The sequence below is a fragment of the Thunnus maccoyii genome, chromosome 1 (assembly GCF_910596095.1).
Source record: "Thunnus maccoyii chromosome 1, fThuMac1.1, whole genome shotgun sequence".
In the NCBI taxonomy this organism is placed as follows: domain Eukaryota; kingdom Metazoa; phylum Chordata; class Actinopteri; order Scombriformes; family Scombridae; genus Thunnus; species Thunnus maccoyii.
Window position 1 is genome coordinate 19,837,462 of NC_056533.1, and position 20,888 is coordinate 19,858,349.

The 20,888-nt window shown below is 39.0% G+C and overlaps 1 protein-coding gene across 2 annotated transcripts; it reads right to left on the minus strand.

Annotated features, from left to right (window-relative positions):
- Nucleotides 1–667: 667 nt before the first annotated feature.
- On the minus strand, nt 668–18,755 carry fes (FES proto-oncogene, tyrosine kinase). 2 transcript variants are annotated; one of them, XM_042413035.1, is made up of 18 exons: nt 18,408–18,755; nt 16,830–17,003; nt 15,546–15,642; nt 15,200–15,383; nt 14,400–14,537; nt 14,147–14,266; nt 13,851–13,973; nt 12,557–12,752; nt 11,445–11,525; nt 10,329–10,541; nt 9,739–9,861; nt 9,450–9,503; nt 8,401–8,519; nt 8,214–8,308; nt 7,930–8,053; nt 1,823–1,980; nt 1,557–1,679; nt 668–1,378 (listed from the first exon to the last, which is right to left on the minus strand). In XM_042413035.1, the coding sequence occupies exons 1-18, from the start codon at nt 18,630–18,632 to the stop codon at nt 1,236–1,238; spliced, it is 2,490 nt and encodes an 829-aa protein (XP_042268969.1). In that variant the 5' UTR covers nt 18,633–18,755; the 3' UTR covers nt 668–1,235. The 2 variants fall into 2 exon arrangements, with proteins under 2 accessions (XP_042268969.1, XP_042268977.1); XM_042413043.1 differs by lacking the exons at nt 668–1,378; nt 1,557–1,679 and having other exon boundaries at nt 1,862–1,978.
- Between the last annotated feature and the right edge of the window lie 2,133 nt (nt 18,756–20,888).

Here is a 20,888-nt window from a genome sequence, read left to right on the forward strand (position 1 = left end):
CACATCCAGCTGGTTACGGAGCAACATTAGCATCCATTTGGAGTCAAGTCTGTGTCCACCTGATCCAATATTCACTCACCATTTATCTCTGTTTTGCTCTCCACCAGCTTCTGAGGGAAATATCTGTCTTTAGCTTCTCAGTACTCCACTATGTTCACCAGCTTCTCGTTAATGTTGTCTGTCTGCTGTTTGATGCCAGACAGGGAGTGCACAGTGGTTTTTTATAAGCTGTTTGCTATGTCTGGAAACAACACCAATGTGAGCGGTGAGACTTGACTAAAATGGTAAATTTGAGGTCCAGAAAACCAAAATAATGAGCTAAAAGATGTTGAAACACTATATAGAGCTGATGGGAACTGTAGAATTTGGTGATAATTTTGTGTGGGTTTGTCATGATAAGTGACACCTTTCACTTACAAATAGTCATGTCATGAAAATACTTATTATAGCTGCTTTAAGGTAACATTCTGTGCATAATGAGTTGACAGACAGCTCTAATAGACTTGTTCTTTCATTTTAGATATTTTCATTCGTTCTTGGAAAACTTGCTTGACTTGCAGACCTTGCTAACTCAAACCTTGTTTTCCTAATGTGTCATCAGCCTCAACATTCCTCGTGAGGATTTTTTTTTTCATTTTTAATGTTTATTTGTTAGGGACAGAAAGAGTATTCATAGACAATTACACAGCAATTATCCAAAGCAATGTATCACAGCATTTATAGCTTCTGCTCATTTTCGATGCCTGTACCTAGAAGAGCCTTGTGTGATGTGGTGTCAGTTTAACACATCTCTGTGGCGTTTTTTTTGTTTGTTTTTTTGAGACAGACAACTCCAGTGTTATGTTTCACAGCTATGGTAATAACATACAGTACATTGTGACAGCACAAATTTGAGCTGTCTCAAAGAAGACAGATGTGGTGAGAACCGCCTTCTGTTCTTATGAGGAGGAGGAATGAAAAACAGACTGAAAGGTGGGTTGGAGGGGAAAAAACAAGAATGCTGACATCAGCTAGTTCACTGATATTTTAAAAGTCCACAAGACAACATTTCCAAGTCACTTACACAACAAAAAGGAGTCAAAAAATAACATTACATATGTTATTTTAATATTTTTTCTTTTGGAGATCTGTGTAAGAGTTCAGACTGGATTTTGCCATCAATTCGAAAAAAAAAACACACAAACTAAAAACAATCAATCAGACAAAAAAACACATGAACAATTCACATAAATATATTATGTAATTCTGTAGTAGATGGCACTAAGATCTGCCTGTAGTTTCTTGAAAGACGGTCTATTTCTGGGGTCGTACTGCCAGCAGCTGGTCATAAGTCTGGATATTTCCGACGGGCATCCATGTGGAGCAGGCATACGATATCCTGAAACACACCATGGACAGTCAAAACATACAGTATATTCACATAATCTTAACGCACTGTACACATTTTCTGATACATGTGAAATTTTTTAAAAAGGCCCCAGTGTCAGTCAGAGGCACAGTGAAGGAGCAGGAATTTTCCTCAGAGGCATCTGAACAACTTATCTCTGAGTTTTTACCTCTCTCCACTTCATCTCGTGTCTGCTGATTGGTCATGCTTGCGTAGGGCGTCATTCCCATGGAGAAGGTCTCCCACAATAGAACGCCAAAGCTCCACACGTCACTGTCAGTGGTATAACGACCTGAAAACACCAGCAGGGGGCAGCAATGACAAAGGCACAGACACAGGTCTCTTCTCAGATTTTAATTGACTAAAATTTCTGGGTGGATGCAGGCAGGCATAAAGGAGGGTTGTGGCTGCAGGAAAGAGGCAGTTGTGACATACCGTAGTTCAGGGCTTCAGGAGCCGTCCATTTGACAGGGATCTGTCTGAGGCCGCCCTCTGCAGAGTAGACACCATCATCCTGCTGACGGGACATCCCAAAGTCACTGATCTTCACTACATTATGCTCTGCAACCAGACAGTTTCTCGCTGCCAGGTCTCTTAAAAAAAGACAAGAGGACAGAAGGAGAAAGATGTAAGATGGATGTATACAGAGGCTATGTAAAATAGATACAAAAGAGACATAAAAACATCATGCACTGAATAAATAAAAACATGAGCAGTGAGTGAACAGTCAGGAGAAAAAAGAGTGAGAGAACAGGTGTTCTTGTCATGTCTCCGGTGTTGCATGTAAGGCAGTTTGACATGCAGTGTTAAAGGCTGAGCAGCTACCAGCAGCCTGCTCTGATCTGTCCCCACCAGGCAAATCATACATGGCTCCTGCAATGAGTCAGATGTCACAACCTCATGTTTTTTTCCAGAGTACCGACAACCTCCCATGAAGCCTCAAAGTACCCCAATCATTCCCGTTCAACAACAGATCCCAGATTGTTAGAGTATTTTTGGATTGCAGCTTTTTCTCATTTTTCTTTCATTACATGCTTTGAAAGCAAGCTTTTTTCATTTTTGAAAGTTACTTACAAGACACCCATCTTTTGATCTCTATATCCAGTTCCCACCTCACTTTAAGATCCACCCCCTTGACAAATAACATATTTTGGTGATTTTTTAATTGAAAGGATGTAAACAGCCTCTCTAGGATATAGAAAAAAACATATATTTTCAGTGAACATTAATGCATAAATTGAACAAAATTCAAAAAAATAAAAACATCATTGTGGCACCCTACATAGTCAGTACTTAGTAACACCCCCTCTGGTAGATATCACAGCTTGCAAATGCTTTTTGCAGCCAGTTAAAAGTCTTTCACTTCTTGTATTTGGGATTGTTTCCCATTCTTCCTCCCAAAAGGCTTCTAGTTCTGCAATATTCTTGGGCTGTCTTGCATGCACAATTCTTTTAAGATCTACCCACAGATTTTCAATTATGTTTAAGTCAGGGGACTGTGAGAGCCATTCCAAAACCTTCAGCTTGTGTCTCTTGAGGTAGTCCATGGTGGATTTCGAGGTATGTTTAGGATCATTATCCTACTGTAGAAGACTTCCTCCTTTCAGCTTCAGGTTTTTTTTTACATACAGTTGGATGTTTGCTTCCAGAATTTGCTGATACTTAGTGGAATCCATTCTTCCCTCCACTCGCACAATGTTTCCTGTGCCACTGGCTGCAACACAACCCCAAAGCATGATGGATCCACCCCCATGCTTAACAGTTGTCAAGGTGTTCTTTTCATCAAATGCTTTTTTCCTCCAAACATACATTTGCTGATTGTAGCCAAAGAGTCCTATTTTAACTTCATCAGTCCACAGCACGTATTTCCATCAGGCTTCTGTAGATGTTCCATTGAATACTTTTGACATTGGATTTTATGAGGACACAGGTAAGGTTTTCTACTGACTCTCCCATGAAGGTCTCGTTTTTGCAAGCATTGCTGCACAGTGGAACGGTGCACCACCACTCCTGAGTCTGCCAAATCTTCCTGCAGGTTTTTTGCAGTCAAATGGGGGTTTAGATTTGCCCTTCAGAACAGCATACAAGCAGTTTTCTCCGAGAGTTTTCTTTGTCTTCCAGATCTCATCTTGACCTCTACAGTTGCCCTTAACTGCCATCTCTTAATTACATTTCACAGTGTGGAAACTGCAAGCTGACAGCACTATGCTATCTTATAGCCTCCCCTTGCAATGTGAGCATCAATAACTTTCATTTTCAGAGTCTTACACAGCTGCTTAGAGAAACCCATGGCTGCTTGCTGTTTGCACAAAGTTTGAGGAGTCAGAGTATTTGTAAAGCTTTGAAACTGGCACCAGCTGACATTTCCTAATGGCAATTGTTGACATGCCTCAGGCCTAATGAGCTGATTAAGGTCTGAGACTTTGTAAAAAGAATCTGAGACTTTGGAACTCTGAGGCAGGGATGGGAATCAAGAACCGGTTCCAGTTGAGAACCAGTTCCAAACTGTCTGATCCATTGGAATTGTATGCCTTCGAGCTTATCAATTCCTCTTATCAATGCCCAGGTATGTGATGTTAATGGAAAAAGGCGAAACTCAACTGCGAGGGCAGTGCAGCCTCCAGACTGTCTACAGTACACACATGCCGGAGTCATCTTTGGTTATCTTGTAATTTATCTTCAAGAAGGCAGCAGTTGCAAACATGTTTTGATTTAACAACTAAATAATTGCCTTTGGGAGTCATATATTGTGAACTTTCTATGCCGTCATCACAGAGCAGAGCAGCGGACTCCAGTAACAAACGAGATGAGACCAGATACACACTGCAGCATTAAACAACTTAAACCAACTCTGAGGTAAGAAAAAGACAATAGAATAGAAAATAAGAAGAGAATAACTCGGTGCTCAGTTTGTTTCACCTCAAAAACCCTGCGCCCGTTCAGTGTCTTGGACAACGGTGGCATTCCCCAGAGCTAACGGTGCAGCAGAGAAGCTGCTCTCCACTGCTTGAGACATAATGTTAATAACACAGCGGAGCACTCGCCTCCCCCTCATTTTGTTATTTTCATACAGGCAGGGACCATAAGATGCCTTCAAATTAATTAAGTCATTAATTAATGTTTACGTTTTGGCTGCAGACCATTTATCTTATCTACCAGTTATGTTTCATATATTCATCAACATGCAAGGTCATTGATAAACAGTGGAGAGACACTGAAAACCTGTGTAGACCTACTTTTTTTACACACAGAAAATTGATCAGGAATCGATAAGGGAATCGATAAAGAATCGGACCGATAAGCAGAATCAATAAATAGCACTGGTATCGATAAAATCTTATCTATTCACATCCCTACTCTTAGGGTACCCAAACTTTTGTGCATGCCACAATGATGTTTTTATCTTTTTTATTTTTGTTCAATTTATGACATAAAAAGTATCCATGCATTAATGTTTGCAGAAAATATTGTTTTTTCTCCGTATCCTAGAAAGGCTGTTTACATGTTTTCAATTTAAAAATCACCAAAAAATGTTATTTGTCAAGGAGCCCAAACTTTTGCATACAACTGTAGACCCACTTTTCCTCTTGGCTCATGAAAAACGCACAAAATGTATCTGGCAAAGTTTAGAGTTTTAAAACAAGTAAAAAATAGAGCACTTCACACCCCTTTTAGCATTGGCTAATTTTAGAATTTATTTTAAAATCATATTTCTAGACTGAATGGTTTAGCACCTCCTTACTTAATCGTCTGTCTTTCCTTCTGTACTAGCGATCACTGCCTGAGGTAATCGAGCACTGCAGCATTAAATCTATCAACAATTAGGACAAAGAAGTATAGAGAGGCAGCATTTTCTTGTTATTGATCAAAACTGTCCATAAATATCTGAAAAGCAACTTCAGCAAATTCCTTCAGGAAACATCTTAAAACTCACCTTTTTAACTTTTCTTCCAAGTAGTCTGTTTGGTATTTAAACATTTGCAGCTTGGCTTATTTTATGTTTTTTACTTTCTACTCAGTTTTGTGTTTCTTTGCAACACTTTAATTAGTCTATTAGTTCAAATGTGTTTAATGTGTTTTTAATAGAATTTGAGGTAAAGCATTCTGAACTTAATTTTATGTATGAAAGTTGATATAGGACAAGGTGTCGATTGTATTTCCCTTTGCACTGTTGGTTCGAAAATAAATTAGCAATTAAAGAACAACTTGCAGGTTGTTTATGTATCATGAAAATTATCCTGTGAAAGGTTAATGTGTGATTTTATTAGTTTAAAGAGACATAAAGGCAGAAATTAAGTGAAGCAGTGAGCATTTTGAGCAGCGCCCTTAAAACAAGCTTTTTTTTTTCCAACAACACGTCATATTATGTCACAGAAGGAAGTCGCTCTCCCCATCCCAGCTGTAGTACACTGTGTGGTAGTAAGTACTGATGAGTCTGAGCACTCATAAATATTATTTAATATTCACTGAATGTGATCTAAATATTTTTATTTCCACCAGCATCTACATCAGCCTTGATGGAGTCTCTGAGGGAGGACTACTCAACATCACCAAAGACTCTACGAGAGAGCAGCGCTGTTTCGCAGAGTCTTCAGTGTGAAACCCAGCACAGATGTTGTGCTTCTCAGTTTGCACTTTGACATTATTACAAGTCATATTAATTCTAAAATTCATACTAATATTTACCAAGAGGTTACATTTTCAGTTTCAGACTGACTTTATTGTTTATTTATTTATATTTGAAACCTGGTAAGAGATTTATATGAAATTTGGGGAAAAATTTAGATCATGAATAATAAGTAATAAGTAAGTAATAATAATAGTGAGGAGTAGGGTCATTTTCTCATAGGCTTCTATACTATCGGACTTCTTTTTGGAGCCAGTGGAGTCGCCTCCTGCTGGCCATTAGAGAGAATGCAGGTTTAAGGCACTTCCGCATTGGCTTCACTTTTCAGACCTGGAACTAACTGCTTGGTTATATCATGCAGTGCAAGATACTACAGATACAAGCTGATATTTGTACATTAGTTTCTGTTATGGGTAAGTATCAATACTCCGGCCGGTAGTAGATGACCAGTACTAATTTTGTTAAAGTCTGATACATGATAGAAAACTTAACAATGTCGTGATGTGAACGCAGTGTTAGATATCGTTAGCTAACATCCATTGATGTGTACGTGTATATTCGTATCTATAAGCTATAACGCCGGTCACTCACCAAGACACCTGGTCAGTCCTCCACTAGTTCTCCTCACACCACTACTCAATTTCTCTCCTCTGACAGTTATTCCTTGTAAACCTGGTGTCTTAGACACTTTGCAGGCTCATAATTATAAGGCTGTGATCCATCATATGCATATGAATAAACATTTACAAACTCTTCAGTGTCAAAACTAGCCTTGAGATCCATTCATTTCTTACTGTTCAACTGGACCGCTCTTCCTTATGTTACGTCACTTGCAGTTTATCTTTTTGAATTCTCTCACAAAAACAACTTCAGAAGTCACTGTAGTGTGTATATATATAAGTATATTTTTATGAAAATCTAATTTCTGCATCATTTTCCTACACATTGACTCTGAGGGGTCTCCAACCTGAAAATTGGTCAAGAGTAGATCATCTCAATGTGTATACATACGTACATGAGACATGAGATGGTGGTTTTATAGCAGTTATTCAAATTTTTAGACATTTCTCGACACACCATGCAGGTGTTTTCTATGTCTCTTAAACAAAAATCTGTAAAAGCCCTGAGCACTTGCACTGTAGCTCTCTGAACAGGCTTTTGGATTGTTTATTCAGTTGGAGTTACTCCATTTTTGAGGATATTATGACATTTAGCCCTTGTTCCTTTTATTTTTGAACGCATGTTTAAATTACTTTGGACAAAAGTGTTAAAGAGCCAAATAAATGACATGAAATACACTCTCCTGAATTCAGGGTTATGCTGACTTTTATTAGTTTCTTCTTGTGTAATTGTGATTTTCAGTGACATAAATCAGAGGTATAAATAGTAGGTCAGCCAGTAGAGCATGTTTACAACTTCCTCTTCAAGGACACAACAGCTATCAACCTTGATTTTCCCATCAACCGGTAAACTGCTACATAAAAATGATAAGGGGAAGTGCTGTGTGGAAAGTGTAATCAACAGTTAGGTGAAGTAAATGTCGGGAAGTGAATGTGCACCACTCTTGTTCTTATCGAAACTACATTATATTGTATCTGAAATAGAGCATATGTTTTGAAATAGCACTCATTCATTTTCAATGGAGTCATTGTTTGTATAACACACTGCTCGACAGAGCAGAAATCTCGACAAAGTACATTATCACATGCTCTAAGAATGCTCCTTTGTGCTTGCTTTGATTGTGTTGTTACATATTTCTTGTATGCCTTATAAAGTGTACGTGTATATCTGACATTATATTGACAAATAAAACCACTAAGAGGGTGAAAATATGCTTTTAATATTACTTAAAGTAACTAAATTGTCCCCAGCAAGGGTGTTATACAAACATTGATTGGTTGACTGATTGACCAACCTGTGGATGCACTTCTTCCTCTCCAGGTATTCCATGCCAGCTGCTACATTTTCTGTCATTTTGACCAACATCTTAGATGTTAGACTCTGACCCTCATGCCGCAAGAAGGAGAGAAAATCACCACCTTATGAAATGTGTAGACACACACACACACACACACACATATATATTGAGTGATGATGGAGGAACAAAGTGGGGAAGCAATAATGGTCCAATAAATCTTGGAGTTGTTGGGTAAACAAGCTGAGAGGTATAAACGTAGCGTCTAACAGCATCATATTTACCTTGAATGAGCTCCATGATGATGTAGATGGGCTGTTTCTGTGTGCACACACCTATCAGCTTCACAATGTTCGGATGGTCATACTGCTTCAGGATCCTGGACAGCACAGGAGAAGAGTACAAAGAAGTGTGTGTGCGTGTGTGTGTGCGCGTGTGTGTGCGTGCGTGTGCGTGTGTGTGCGTACTAACCTGGCTTCCATTAGGAACTTATTCTTGTGCTCAGGGGCCAGGCTCTCTTTGCAGGATTTTACAGCTACAGGAGTGTTATCAGAGCGTAAATGTCCACTGTACACCTCTCCAAAGTTACCCTGTGTAGTCAGCCAGCATATTCAGTCAGTCTTTTCTTATCTCATATCTAATCCAGTACAACTTAATTCATGACAGATCCACACTTGCACCTACAAAAGTTATTTTCATTAATGAACTGGCACCACATGTGCACAATTTTTCTAGAGATGGCACAGTCAGTCAGTCCAACATGTTTGTCCAGACTAAAATATTTCAGCAACTATTAGATTGAATGCCATGAAATTTTGTACAGACATTCATGGTTCCCAAAGGATGAACCCCAATAACTTTGGCGATCCCCTGACTTTTCCTCTAGCACCACCATGGTGGTTTTGAGTTAAATGTCTATTGAGTGGATTTTGGTACACACATTCAAGTCCCTGTCAGGATGGATTTCATGATCACTTTCACTCAAGCACCATCACCAGGTCAAAATTTTTTCTTTGTCCAGTACTTTGGCTTATGTCAAAATACTGCACTTGCAAAACTAATTACATTCCCATCAGCCTCAGCTGGATTGTGTTCAATGCTACTCAACAAAAGTTAGCATGCTAACATGCTATCTAAGATGGTGAACATGGTAAACATTATCACTGTGTCCCAAAGATACTCCATACCAACTATATGTAGCCTACTCATCTTCATGGATGCTACATCGTTTTTTTTTTGTTAAATGTCCTGCCGCCATGAACCCTTCAGCCAGTCATTCTTTAGGCAGGTCTTCCTTGCCCAGTAACCAGACTTCCCATTAAGTTTTATGCAAATCTGTTCACAACATTTCAAGATATCTCACTGAGAGATGGACAAATAAAACACAATTAAACCCAACACAGACTCTGTTGGTGGGGGATATAAAAAGCAATGAATAAAAAATTTGTTTTTCTCTCTTGATTAAAATCAAACATTGGTAATCTTCCATATTTTAGTCAGCAGATGTGAAGCTTACCCACCCGTCCAATGAAGTGTCCCAAGATAATATCATCATGTTCCAGGACCCACTTGTCCTAATGGGGTTTAATGAACAGTGAGACACATAGCAGTGCTGTTTCATTAATAAACAGACAGTATGTTTATATTTAGAGCGTCTGAAGCTCAAGGATAACATTTACAGTGTTCACATACAGAGAAAAAGACAAATGAGCAGGCTTCTGTGTGTGTGTGTGTGTGTGTGTGTGTATGTGTGTGTGTGTTTGTTTGTGTGTGTGTGTGTGTGCTGCAGCAGACCGAATGATGCAGTACCTTCAGCACAGGATTTTTCAGTACTATATCAGACTTCTTGGTGATGTGTTGTCGTGAGGACAGGAGATGATGGATCAGCAGAGGGATACTGGGGAAGCCTTCCCCATCCAGACGGTACAGATTCTACTGACACACATGGGAAAGCATTCACAGGGGTGAACACACACACAAACACAAAGGAAGCAGACAAACGTCCTCATATAATAAAAAAACACATCCCTAAATAGCAGCATATCAATCAAATAACCTTAATTTAAACTGAATTGCTAAGACTTTTTAAATCGCTTAGACTTATATCTATTCTGTGTTCATTCTAAACATCTGAACTTATGTTTAACTTTTAGGCAATAACACATGATAGGAAATAGCACCTCATAAATACATGCTTCCATAACATCCTCTTATAGACATAAAAATGGGAAGGAAACAGCACATCAACAGTACACATATATCATATTATAGCACATATTAAAACCATATGATTTAAAACGCACACAGAACCACAGAGGGACTATATAAAATGTAAAATGTATTTCTACAACTTTTTCCATCTACAAAAACTTTCTGTTCCATTGAGCAGATTTACTTACATCTGTGCTCTGAATGAGGAAATGCTTGCAGGAGCCACCCCATTGCACAGAGAGCACATACCCCTGCTTTTCTTGACTCTTCCTCACTAAGAAGTCTCCGTCATTCTTCAGCAGCTGCTGGACCTCCGGCCTGGGAATGGCTCCATGGTACCAGTCCTGCTGCCCCAGAGGACGATCCACGTCATGCACCGGTGAGGAGAGCACCGGAAGCACCTGGAGGCAGGAAGACAGAGAAAGCAGAATCTTTAAAGCTGGCATGAATAATGAAACAATGGGAATGATAGAGGATGGATTTTAAGGTGATTCTGCGGAAATTATATGGAAATACTTCAAAGAAGAGTTTGTAATACTTTAAAGTCAGGCTGCACCACCCTTCATGCCTCCAGGGTACCGCACAGTCAGTTGTGCAAGTTGGAAAGGAGAAGTAGTTCACATTTTGCCAAAAAATCTGCAAATAATTTAGGCTTGAAGTCCAGCACATTATGGACATAAACATTTTATATGCTCAAGATTGTCTTTTACAGCATGTGCACAGTAATTTTTTTCAATCTGGCAGATTAAAAACTGAAAGAATGACTGCACGAGGCCTTTTTCTGTTGAGAGTTTGTGTTCAGGACAGCTGGGTCATGACTCTACATGTGCTATCATCTGTCAGCGATGATAAAACGATGAAATGTAAACAGGCTGCCTGAGAAGTAAACTTAGTTTTAGGTCAGGCAGAATTTCGAAGAGCAATAACTTGACCGACAAAGCTGACCTCAATAAGTCAAGATGTGCCTCCAGGAGCACAAGACCCCGAGGAAAGATTACATGCCCGAGTGAGAGGAGGATACACTTCCACCAGAACATGATGAATTGTTTGTTGTGTGGTAAGAGGTTTCAGCACACACAACAGGCACTCCAGTTAAAGTTAGGAGCAGGAAGGTAGAAGAGCGTCTTTCTTCTGGAACAAGTGTCCTTCCTGTTCAAACGTCCTTCAGCAACACACTGAGACAAAGATGTTGTTTCATGTTTACAGTGTGGTGCTTTAAATTTTAATATAATCACTTGTATTCTGTCTATCATTAGTTGGTGTATAATTATTGTGTCTCATTTGTAATTTAGTGTTTAACCTACCTCACATTTGGGTTTAAACAGGCCGCTCAGATTGTTTATGATCCCGTCCATGCGTAGTTTGGAAGGGGCCTGCATGTGGTCCTGAAAAGCAGAGTAAGATATTTTATAACATGTTATTCAGTAGGTCCTGTTACTAAGAGTTGTTGTGATTATATAAGGTAAAGTTGTTCATTAAAATAGCTGGTTTGCTACAGACATAACTGCAGTAAAAACTAATTTAGTAATTAAATATTCTGTATTTAAACTTAGAGAAATTAAAAACCCATTCTATAGGTTTATACTCAGTATAAACATTTTCTTCTTCACACCCAAAACCGTTCCAATCATCTATGACCCAACTTGACATCTTTCTTCCTCATAACACAACTTTGATTCAGAGGTTACACAACACACAAACATTTTTTTTATCTGGCAGTGACAGAATCAGTATTCAGATCCTTTACATGAGTAAAACTAAAGTCCTGCATTGAATGTTTTATATAAGTGAAAGTACAGTTATTTATATGTATACAGTAGCTAAATGTATTTAAAGTATGAAAAGTAAATGTACTCATTATACAGCAGAATTGCTCTTGATAGCATTGTATTATTGTTATATGACTGTACTGTATTATTATTACTGATGGATTAACGTGCATTTTCACTGTAGCTGTTTTTAATGACTTTACAAACTTTACAAACACTAAAATGTAGTGGAATAGAAGCATAAAGTAGTATTAAATAGAAATACTTAAGTAAAGTACAAGTAATTTAAAATCAAAAGTGTACTCCAATGATTTAGTATTGCACTTTCATCAATTTAAAAACAAACTATTTTTTTCAATCCTAGGAAAGCTATAGAAGATATTACACAGCAGGCTGAGTAGTACTCCTCGTGAAGAATGAATTGAACTTCAAGGGTAAAATTGGTGGAGTGCCCCTTTAAGTTTACCAGGGAGACTTCACTGAGAGCCAGGCTCTCCTTTTTCAGCAGGACACACAGTCACACCTGGATGCTGCTCAGTACAAGCATCGTCTGAGTTGGAGGTTAATGGAGGAGGAAGTTGTGCAGTTTTTAGATTGTGAGCTAGAAAGAGACAAGGATAGGGGAGAGTCTGAGAGACAGAACATACATTGCTTGTGTTGGATGAAAGTGAGACGCTATCTGTGTCCAGCTGCAGAGCAGAAGGAGGTTCTCTGGAGCCCAGCTTGTCTAGCTTCTCCTTCAGAAGCAACCTCTGAGCCTCCAGCTTGGCTCTCACGCCCTGAGACAGAATAACCTGCTGCCGACACTCCTCCAGCGCATGTCTCTTGCTGAACTGGTAGACCCTGGACACATCAGCAGAGAGAGCGGTATTACATCAGGGAAGGTTAATCAGAACTTTTTAGTGCAAACAACACAAGGGGCTGCACAAGTCAATAAAGAAAATTCAATTAATTAGACAGTACACGACAACACAGACGCCAATAAAAAGCCTATCTGTTCAAAATGGGTTTTCAGATGTTCCCATTAACAATCGCAATCAATAGAAGGCTTCTTCTCTAGTGACAGATTAGTCAGCCCTGGTGCTGGATTTTGAGCATGTAAGACCAGTAAACCTCAAATGACTCAAGACATCTGTGAGTGAGGTGAAAAAAACTTCTGAGAAAAGCAGCAGGGGCTTGATTACAAGGTTTAGAAGAATGATGACGACCAGTGCATGTCCGGATTAACCTGTTAGAGGGCCCCAGAGCAAAGATTGGCTGTTGGACCCCTATTGGCCACCCATATCTCGCTCTATACACTGTGCAAACAGCAGGCAGTTTGTGGTAATTTGATTGGAGCTGAAATTATTAGTCAATTAACTGATCAGCTTCATCAGTGAACACTTTTCCAATGATCTCAGAGTGATGGAGCGTAGGAGCCAGAGAGGCAAGTTTGCTCACGTTTCCTCAGGTAAACCACAAGAGGTCACATTATTTACAAAACGTTTCTCAATAATGCTGACCAAAGGGCAGTTTAACCTCCTCTCCCCTCGCCACCACCATATGTGCTGCCCTTAAAAGTTGTCAACTTTTTGCAAATAAACACATTATTTCCAGCTGTCCTCCAGGAGCTTGTTAATGACTCCATCACTCCCATGGGACTTTAAACCTCTAACACCTTCAGACAGCCTCATCAACCAAGACAAATGAGGGGATAGAGCTCCATAACTCTGGTCCATACCGTTGTATTATAATTCATATAAGGCACTCACTGCCCCCTGAGACCACACTGGTTATTAGCTGTTGCCCAGCCAAGAGCAGACTGAACTCTCCCGAAGTGAAGGAGCAAACTTCAGTAATTTGTTTTCACAGCTACCAAAGGCTCTGTGCTTTCACTTCTTTAACCTCTGTATACAACATCAGAGAATCATTGATTTTGGCCAGTGTCTGTTGTCCGCTCACCTCTGGCCCTTCCTGACACCTTCCCTCTCTGCATCCAGCTCGAGCTCCAACTGCTCAACTGATGTCTGCTGGGAGCCAAGAGTCCGAGCCAGACCCAGTAGCTCCTCCTCTACCGTGGTCAGCCTGCGAGAAGCGGACAGAGAGAGAGGAAGTAATTGATGCAAAACACCCAGAGGAAATAGGAGGTAAAAAGAACAGGGGAGGGGTAAGAAAGACAAGGAGAAGGAAGTAGTTGAGACATTAAAAAGGAAATTGGTGTTTAGTCATATGGATGATACTGCATTGTTAGTTCTCACTTGTGCTGGATTGTCTCAAGTGTGAGGTCGTTTAGTTCAATATCTCGGGGATTTAGTCTCTCAGTGTCCTCCAGAAGACTACAATCAAATTCTGCACAGGCAGGAATCTCACTCACAGACCTATACACACACACACACACACACACACATACACACACACACACACACACACACACAGTTCATACAGTTATCACTCTGGGTTTTCATGACTGAGTGGTTGACCTCTGAGGGGGAAAGGTTTGTCTCTGTCTACCTGTTCTGGTGGATGAAGCTCTCATACTCTTTGTGAGGATCAATGGCTGTTAGAGCAGAAGACATCTCTCTGTGGATGCGCACCACCTCATGATGGAGGAGAGTGGAAATATCAAAATACTCCTGCAGGATCTCCTTTCTGGTTCAGAGGTCAGGGAGTTAACATGAAACGAGAATTAGACAGACGAGATACACAGACGCTGGACTCCTCAGTGACATTTTTAGCCAAAATCAAACCACATATACTGTGTTTTATTGCATGAAACTACTGAATAAAGACCTTTTTCATTGTTTTCCTTATTACTTCTATTTTTTTGGTTTGATTTTCTTGCCTTATATTTCTTGAAAGTTTTTGTAAATGTTTGTACAAGTTTTCTCGAGCACACAAACAAGGACAAGCTGTAAGAACAGCTGCTTCTCTCAATCACATGATCATTAACCTAACTTGTGATGAAAAAAATAAATACAGCAGAATGTTCACTGACATGCATGAACTATCTCAAGAAAATGTCAAGTCTCTGCAAGTTGATATTGTTCTAGCGTTAATTAATACAAATGGCTGCCCGAAAGTTAGAAAACATTTAGTGTAATTTGTGGGAAATGCTTGAAAAGTGGTAGCAATGGAGAGTTTAAAGATTTATAATTAATCTGCAAAACATATCATCACTAACTGTGGTATAATTTAGTAAAATATGCACTTAAGGTAAGTGAATAGATTGAAATCATGTGTGTCATTCACACACACACACACGCATGCATGTGCACAGACATCACTACACTCTGCAGTATATTTGATCTTACAATATGAGCACCATCTCCTGCTGCAGAGTCTGCAGCGCGTTGAGCAGGGCAGGCTGGATCAGACTGTAGTGGTGCTGATGGTAAACTTGAGCTGCTCGTACAGACAGCACATACTCATTATGCAGCTCATGGAGTTTCAGGGAAGCCTTTATGTACCGCTCTTTAGCCTTCTCACGCTCTTTATCTGTGAACACACATACGCACAATACAGGAAGGGGAAGACACACTTTGTCATGATGGAAATACTCTTATCAGATGTGTGCAATACATTTAAAAAACCAGCCAGACTGTGCCATCAGTATGAAAGTAATCGTTCAGAGAAGTGAGTGATACCGGGAATCCCTACCTTTATTGGCCTCTTGGAACTTCCTCTTAGCCTGAGTTGCATCTTTCACTGCCTGCCTGTAGCTACTCTTCAACCTCTCCAGCTCAGTCTGAGTCACCTGCAGCAGCACACAAACATACACACTCACACAACAGCATCTTTAACAGCACACATACCACAGGAAAAGACATCTACAATGAAAGGATGGGGGCGATTCAAAATCTATGTGGTCAAAAGCACACAAAAGACAGTGAGATTCATATGACACAGGAAGTGGCCCCATAATGTTTCACTGCAGATGAACATGAGAGAAAACATGAGGAAATGATCTGACCTTTGCTGTGCTGCTGGTGGCAGTGCTTCAAAACCTCACCTGATAGTATCTCTGTTGCTCAGTTTCAATCACAAAATCAATTCTATCTATTGTACTTACACATGCACACAAAACTACTCTGAGCTTTGTCTGCACAGCACAGTAAGAAAATTAAAACAAACAAACTGCGACCCCGTATGGATCGCTGAAAATGAACACAAATGAACACATCATTTGCTTGAATTGGGTAATAAGAAACAGTGCGGTGCGGCCACCAGTTTGAGATAGCATCAAAATGCATTTGCACACCATCTTTCCAGTCTATTGAATCTCATTTCATTTGACTGCCGTCTATTTATAAAATCTGCAAATGGATTTTAAAGCGACAGCCTCTGCTTTCTCATAAGAATCTTGTCATAAAAGTATTCTAGTACTATGATTAGTCCTCTTTTTGTACACATAAAAGTACCATCAAGAAAAATAAACATGGTGATAGTGGAAATCAACTTTGAACTTTGTACAACAAAAAAACTCCTTCTCATTGTGCTATTTTGAAAGTGGTCACAAAACAAATGAAGTATATCTTGAAGTTTTCAAGTATATCACTGCTTAAAAATGCAAAGAAATAAAAGAATAAAAGTGTGTGATAACTGTTGTCCTTTAAGAGTAAACCTAAAATACTCATTTTTAATTTAGCTTTTAGTTTGCCTTTGTGTTTGTGTTGTCTGTCTGTGTTTCTTTTTTTTCCCTTTGCTCCACAAACAAACTTGAATTTATATACATGGTAGACGAGCAGGTAAAAAACCGTCAACCAGAAGGTTATTAATAGAGCAGTGAAAACACAAACATGATGATTAGTTCAACATCTATGTCTTAACACATCTTACTATACAAAGATGGTGCATCTGCCTGTTGACATGATTGTGGCCGTTTGTAAGAAGGTAAAGGTTTACTCGAGTTTCTGTGTGCGTTTGCGTGTGTTTTAGTCACACCTTACTGAGTTCCTGTCTCAGCAGGTTCCACTGCTCTGCGTAGGTTTTGCGGAGCTGCTGTTTGTCTCTGATGAGGAGTGTCAGCTTGCTGATGGGACCATCCAGCAGATCCTCAGAGTGCTTCTTCATCACCTGACTGAGAAAGTCTGTCTGAGAGACCAGCACTTCCCACGACTGACAGGCAGGCAAAGGTCAGAGAAACAGGAAAATATCAATAAATGGAAATCATCAGAGAGAGAGAGCATTGCTGTAGTATATCCATGGTTCAGCATGTACTGTAGACTCAGTCTTGTTTATCTGCATTTGGATCCACATCCACTTGTCTGATTTTTATCTCAAAAACTACTCAATAACTTCCCAAACATTTAGTGTAAAGTCAGGCTATGTGCCCATGTATAACACACTTCCCTTTTTTGCTCATAACGTCTGAACTGAGAGGTGCAAAATTAAAAGTTTTGCTTTTACTACCCATTTCCTACAAAATGATCCTCTTTTTCAACACTACTAATTTCATCCAATCTTTGCAGTACTTGGTAGATTATACTCTATATTTGGAATACTCCACGACAACTCATATTTGCTGTCATGTCATGATGTTTTCCTTTAAATGGCTGCCAAATTCATAGACATGTCCTATTGTAACCAAATTTGCGGTATGTCAAATTTGGTGCGTGTATGACCAACTGCAGATGACACAAAGTTTGTTTTGAACAATCTTACAAAACATAATGGCATTTTGCCAACAGCTGGCAAGACAGCAAAATGAGAAATTGAAATAGTCCTTGAAGTTTTGCACCATTCATGCAGATGAATATATTTAAATAGTTTTAAACTATTAAAAGTAGCTTTCAGTTTCAGTTGTCTGTCTGTATGTGTGTTTTTTTTTCTTTGCTCCACAAATAAACCTGAACTTGAATATATGGGTAGATGAGCCAGTAAAGATTGTCTACCAGAAGGTTATCAGTAGAGCAGCATAAATACAAAATGGTGATCAAAAACCAGAAATCTCCTAATTGTATGAGTCCCTCACAAAAATAAAGAAAAGCAAACATTTACACATTTACTTTAGGATAGTTTAGGCTAGTCACATACAGCGTATTTTGTACTTTGCACCTAAATGCACACAATGACTGTTAAGCCGTCACTGGACCTGTTGTTTAGAGTATATTGATCTTTTTTTCAATCATGTTCTGTTTCAGGTTCAGAATTTATTTGTGATTTTTATGAAAATGAAACACATTTGTGTTGAGAGCATAACAACGAGCTAAACTCTAATTGAGGAAGTATTTTTCCCCAGGATGACCACATATACATGAGTCACTTTCAGATATTTCAAACTCTGTTGCATAAATACTGAAGTAGAAAGAAACCTAGGTGAGTGGAGAACAATTTATTTTAGAGGGCCACTCAAATATTTAAATAGTTCAAACAGTTATTTTATGTTATTTATTAATATTTTGTACCTCACCTGAATTTTGAAAACTAATATTAAATAAGCTGAATTCACACATCCTGCACTTTGAAATGGTTTTCACACAGCTGCTGCTCAGTTGATGATCAACCTGTCTAAGAGCTCACCTTGTTGAGCTGACTGATGTAGTCCAGTCCTGCACCGGGCTGAGGCCGGTCCAGCTTCTCCACCATGGCAGCCATGTGGTGCAGCTGCACTGAAAACTCCCGCTCACTCTTTGCCCGCTGACCCATCCACTTCTTCATGACCTCCATCAGGTGAAGCTCTGAATCCAGCAACCGCATGACAGCTGCATGTGCCTGAGGGCATCGCAGGTCCTCCCCAAACCCCATTTCTAAACCATAAACTCTCCTTCCTGACAAAGACCTGTTGTCAGCAGTTATTCCTGAAGACCCTTTGAGTTCTCATGAAAGGGACAGAGACAGAGTGGCGAGCTGTTGAAGCAGCTGCTACTGGCCAAGACAGGTTATTTCTCTGTGGCCGGAGATGGGTTTCACTTCCCTGTGTGAAAAAAATGTACAGAGGTTCAAGTGAGGCAGCAACTTCCTCATGTCTGTTTGAATGTGTTTGTAATTCTAATTTTGCTTTCAATTCAGGACCAACTTTAGAGGTACAATAACTCAAAAAATATGAATTTATGATATCATGATCATCTAAAATGAAATTATTACGACCTTTCAAAAAAGCCCTGGCGGAAACCACTGAGCTCATAACAGGTCCAATCTGCATTTAACTTAACAGCCACAGAAACTTCAAAAGATATTTTAAGCAGTGGAATAACATTAACTCAAGTACTGTAGCTACGCACAGTATTATTCTACATTACTTTTACTTTACTTTTACTTTTGATCCTTTAAATATGCATCTTGCTGTTAAATACAGTACATAAATACAGTACTTGAGTATTTCTACACATTATTTTATTGACATTAAGGATCTGAATACTTCTTCCACCACTAGATACTTTCATTTTTTTTCCCCCCAACAAGTGTTTCAAATGTTTTAACCCTTGCATACTGTTGGACGTGGCCCTGAGTTGCAAAACACAACGCCAACAATGTTGTTGTGTTTAGTGAAACAATATAGTGTTTTGCACCTCAGGGCCACCACACTGTTTAGTTCCTATTTGAACCATTTTTACATTTGAGAGTAGTAAAGACATCCTGAACACCTTTATTTTAGCCTGAAATTAGTAATATTTCTAAAGTGACCCAGAATATACAAAAATGGAAATATTTTTGGGAAAAAATATATTTTTGTGCAGGTGATACACATTAAATTTGACCAGTATTTATTCAAAAATTCAAAACTCACAATTCTAATTTGTTGCATGTTTCACATTCAATAAAATCATGATTATAACACAGGACCATGATGCAGTGTGATAGTGAATGCTTTTTTCTCCATAAACAAATAGCATAAAACCTAAAGAATACACACACTCTCTCTGAAAACTTCATTAAGGATTAATCACCCATTTATTAATGAAGGTATTTACAGGTTATTAGAGCAGTGTTGCTTCAAAATCTCCGTAAAGTGACCTGAAAGCTTGATGTAGGCAGGTGGAGGTTAAATGCAACTGTACATGCAGTAGATGGGCAGGGATGCTATTTAACCATGGTTCCCACACCTTCTTATCAAATTCAAGGACTTTCCAGGCCCAATTCCCTCGAATTCAATGACCCAACATGGCATAGTTTGAGACATGGATCAAGGTTAATTACTGTTACAACAGTTTTTATGATGAGAACTAGCAGGCCTGACAGAAGCTCACAGACTATGTGGTCTCTTGCCTTCTCTAACACAACACAGCAAAACTATCCTTTTCTTGGACGAAATATATAAGTTCAAGCACTTTCAATGACCCACGTCTATTTATGTCTGCTTTCAAAAACTTCCAAGGCCTTGATTTTTCTTTTTCTTTCTCAAATTCACAAACTTTCAAGGATTTGAAGGACCCGTGGGAGCCCAGTTAACTTTTAAGTGCAGCCAGTGTGTTGAAACTTCTTCTGTGAGTGCTGGTCTTTAAAATAAACTGCATATCATTTTTGCACCACAACAGACAGTAAAAAAAACTGCTGATGGTGTCTGGTGCATAAAAAATGCTTTTCTTTTTCGCCACAGTGTGAAACCCAGTCTCACTTCATTACTTGTATTTATGACTTGGTTGGTGTTGGGTGCAAGCTCTTAATTACACCAGCCATACATCATCAAATACACTCATTAAACAGGCTGGAGAGAAGAAGAGGGACGAAGATACACAAAACAATGCAGCACGACTCAAATTGTTTTTTACAGAGCAAAGAGGAAATGTCCGCTTTTATGTTTAGGTACAGTATCTATGTCACAGATGCACTGTGGCTGAAATGTGGCGCTAAGCACTTGAAATGTTCTATATACATACATAAACACAGTATATGTCACATTCATGTTGATGAACCTCAACCTACATTAACTGAGGTGCTTTTGAGAAAATGAAAACACATTCAAATTTGCATAGATCTTTATTTTTTTTTAGTAGAATCTATAATTGACATCAATTAAATAAAAAGGAAAAAACAAGAGCAAAAAAGAAAATCCTTAAATTA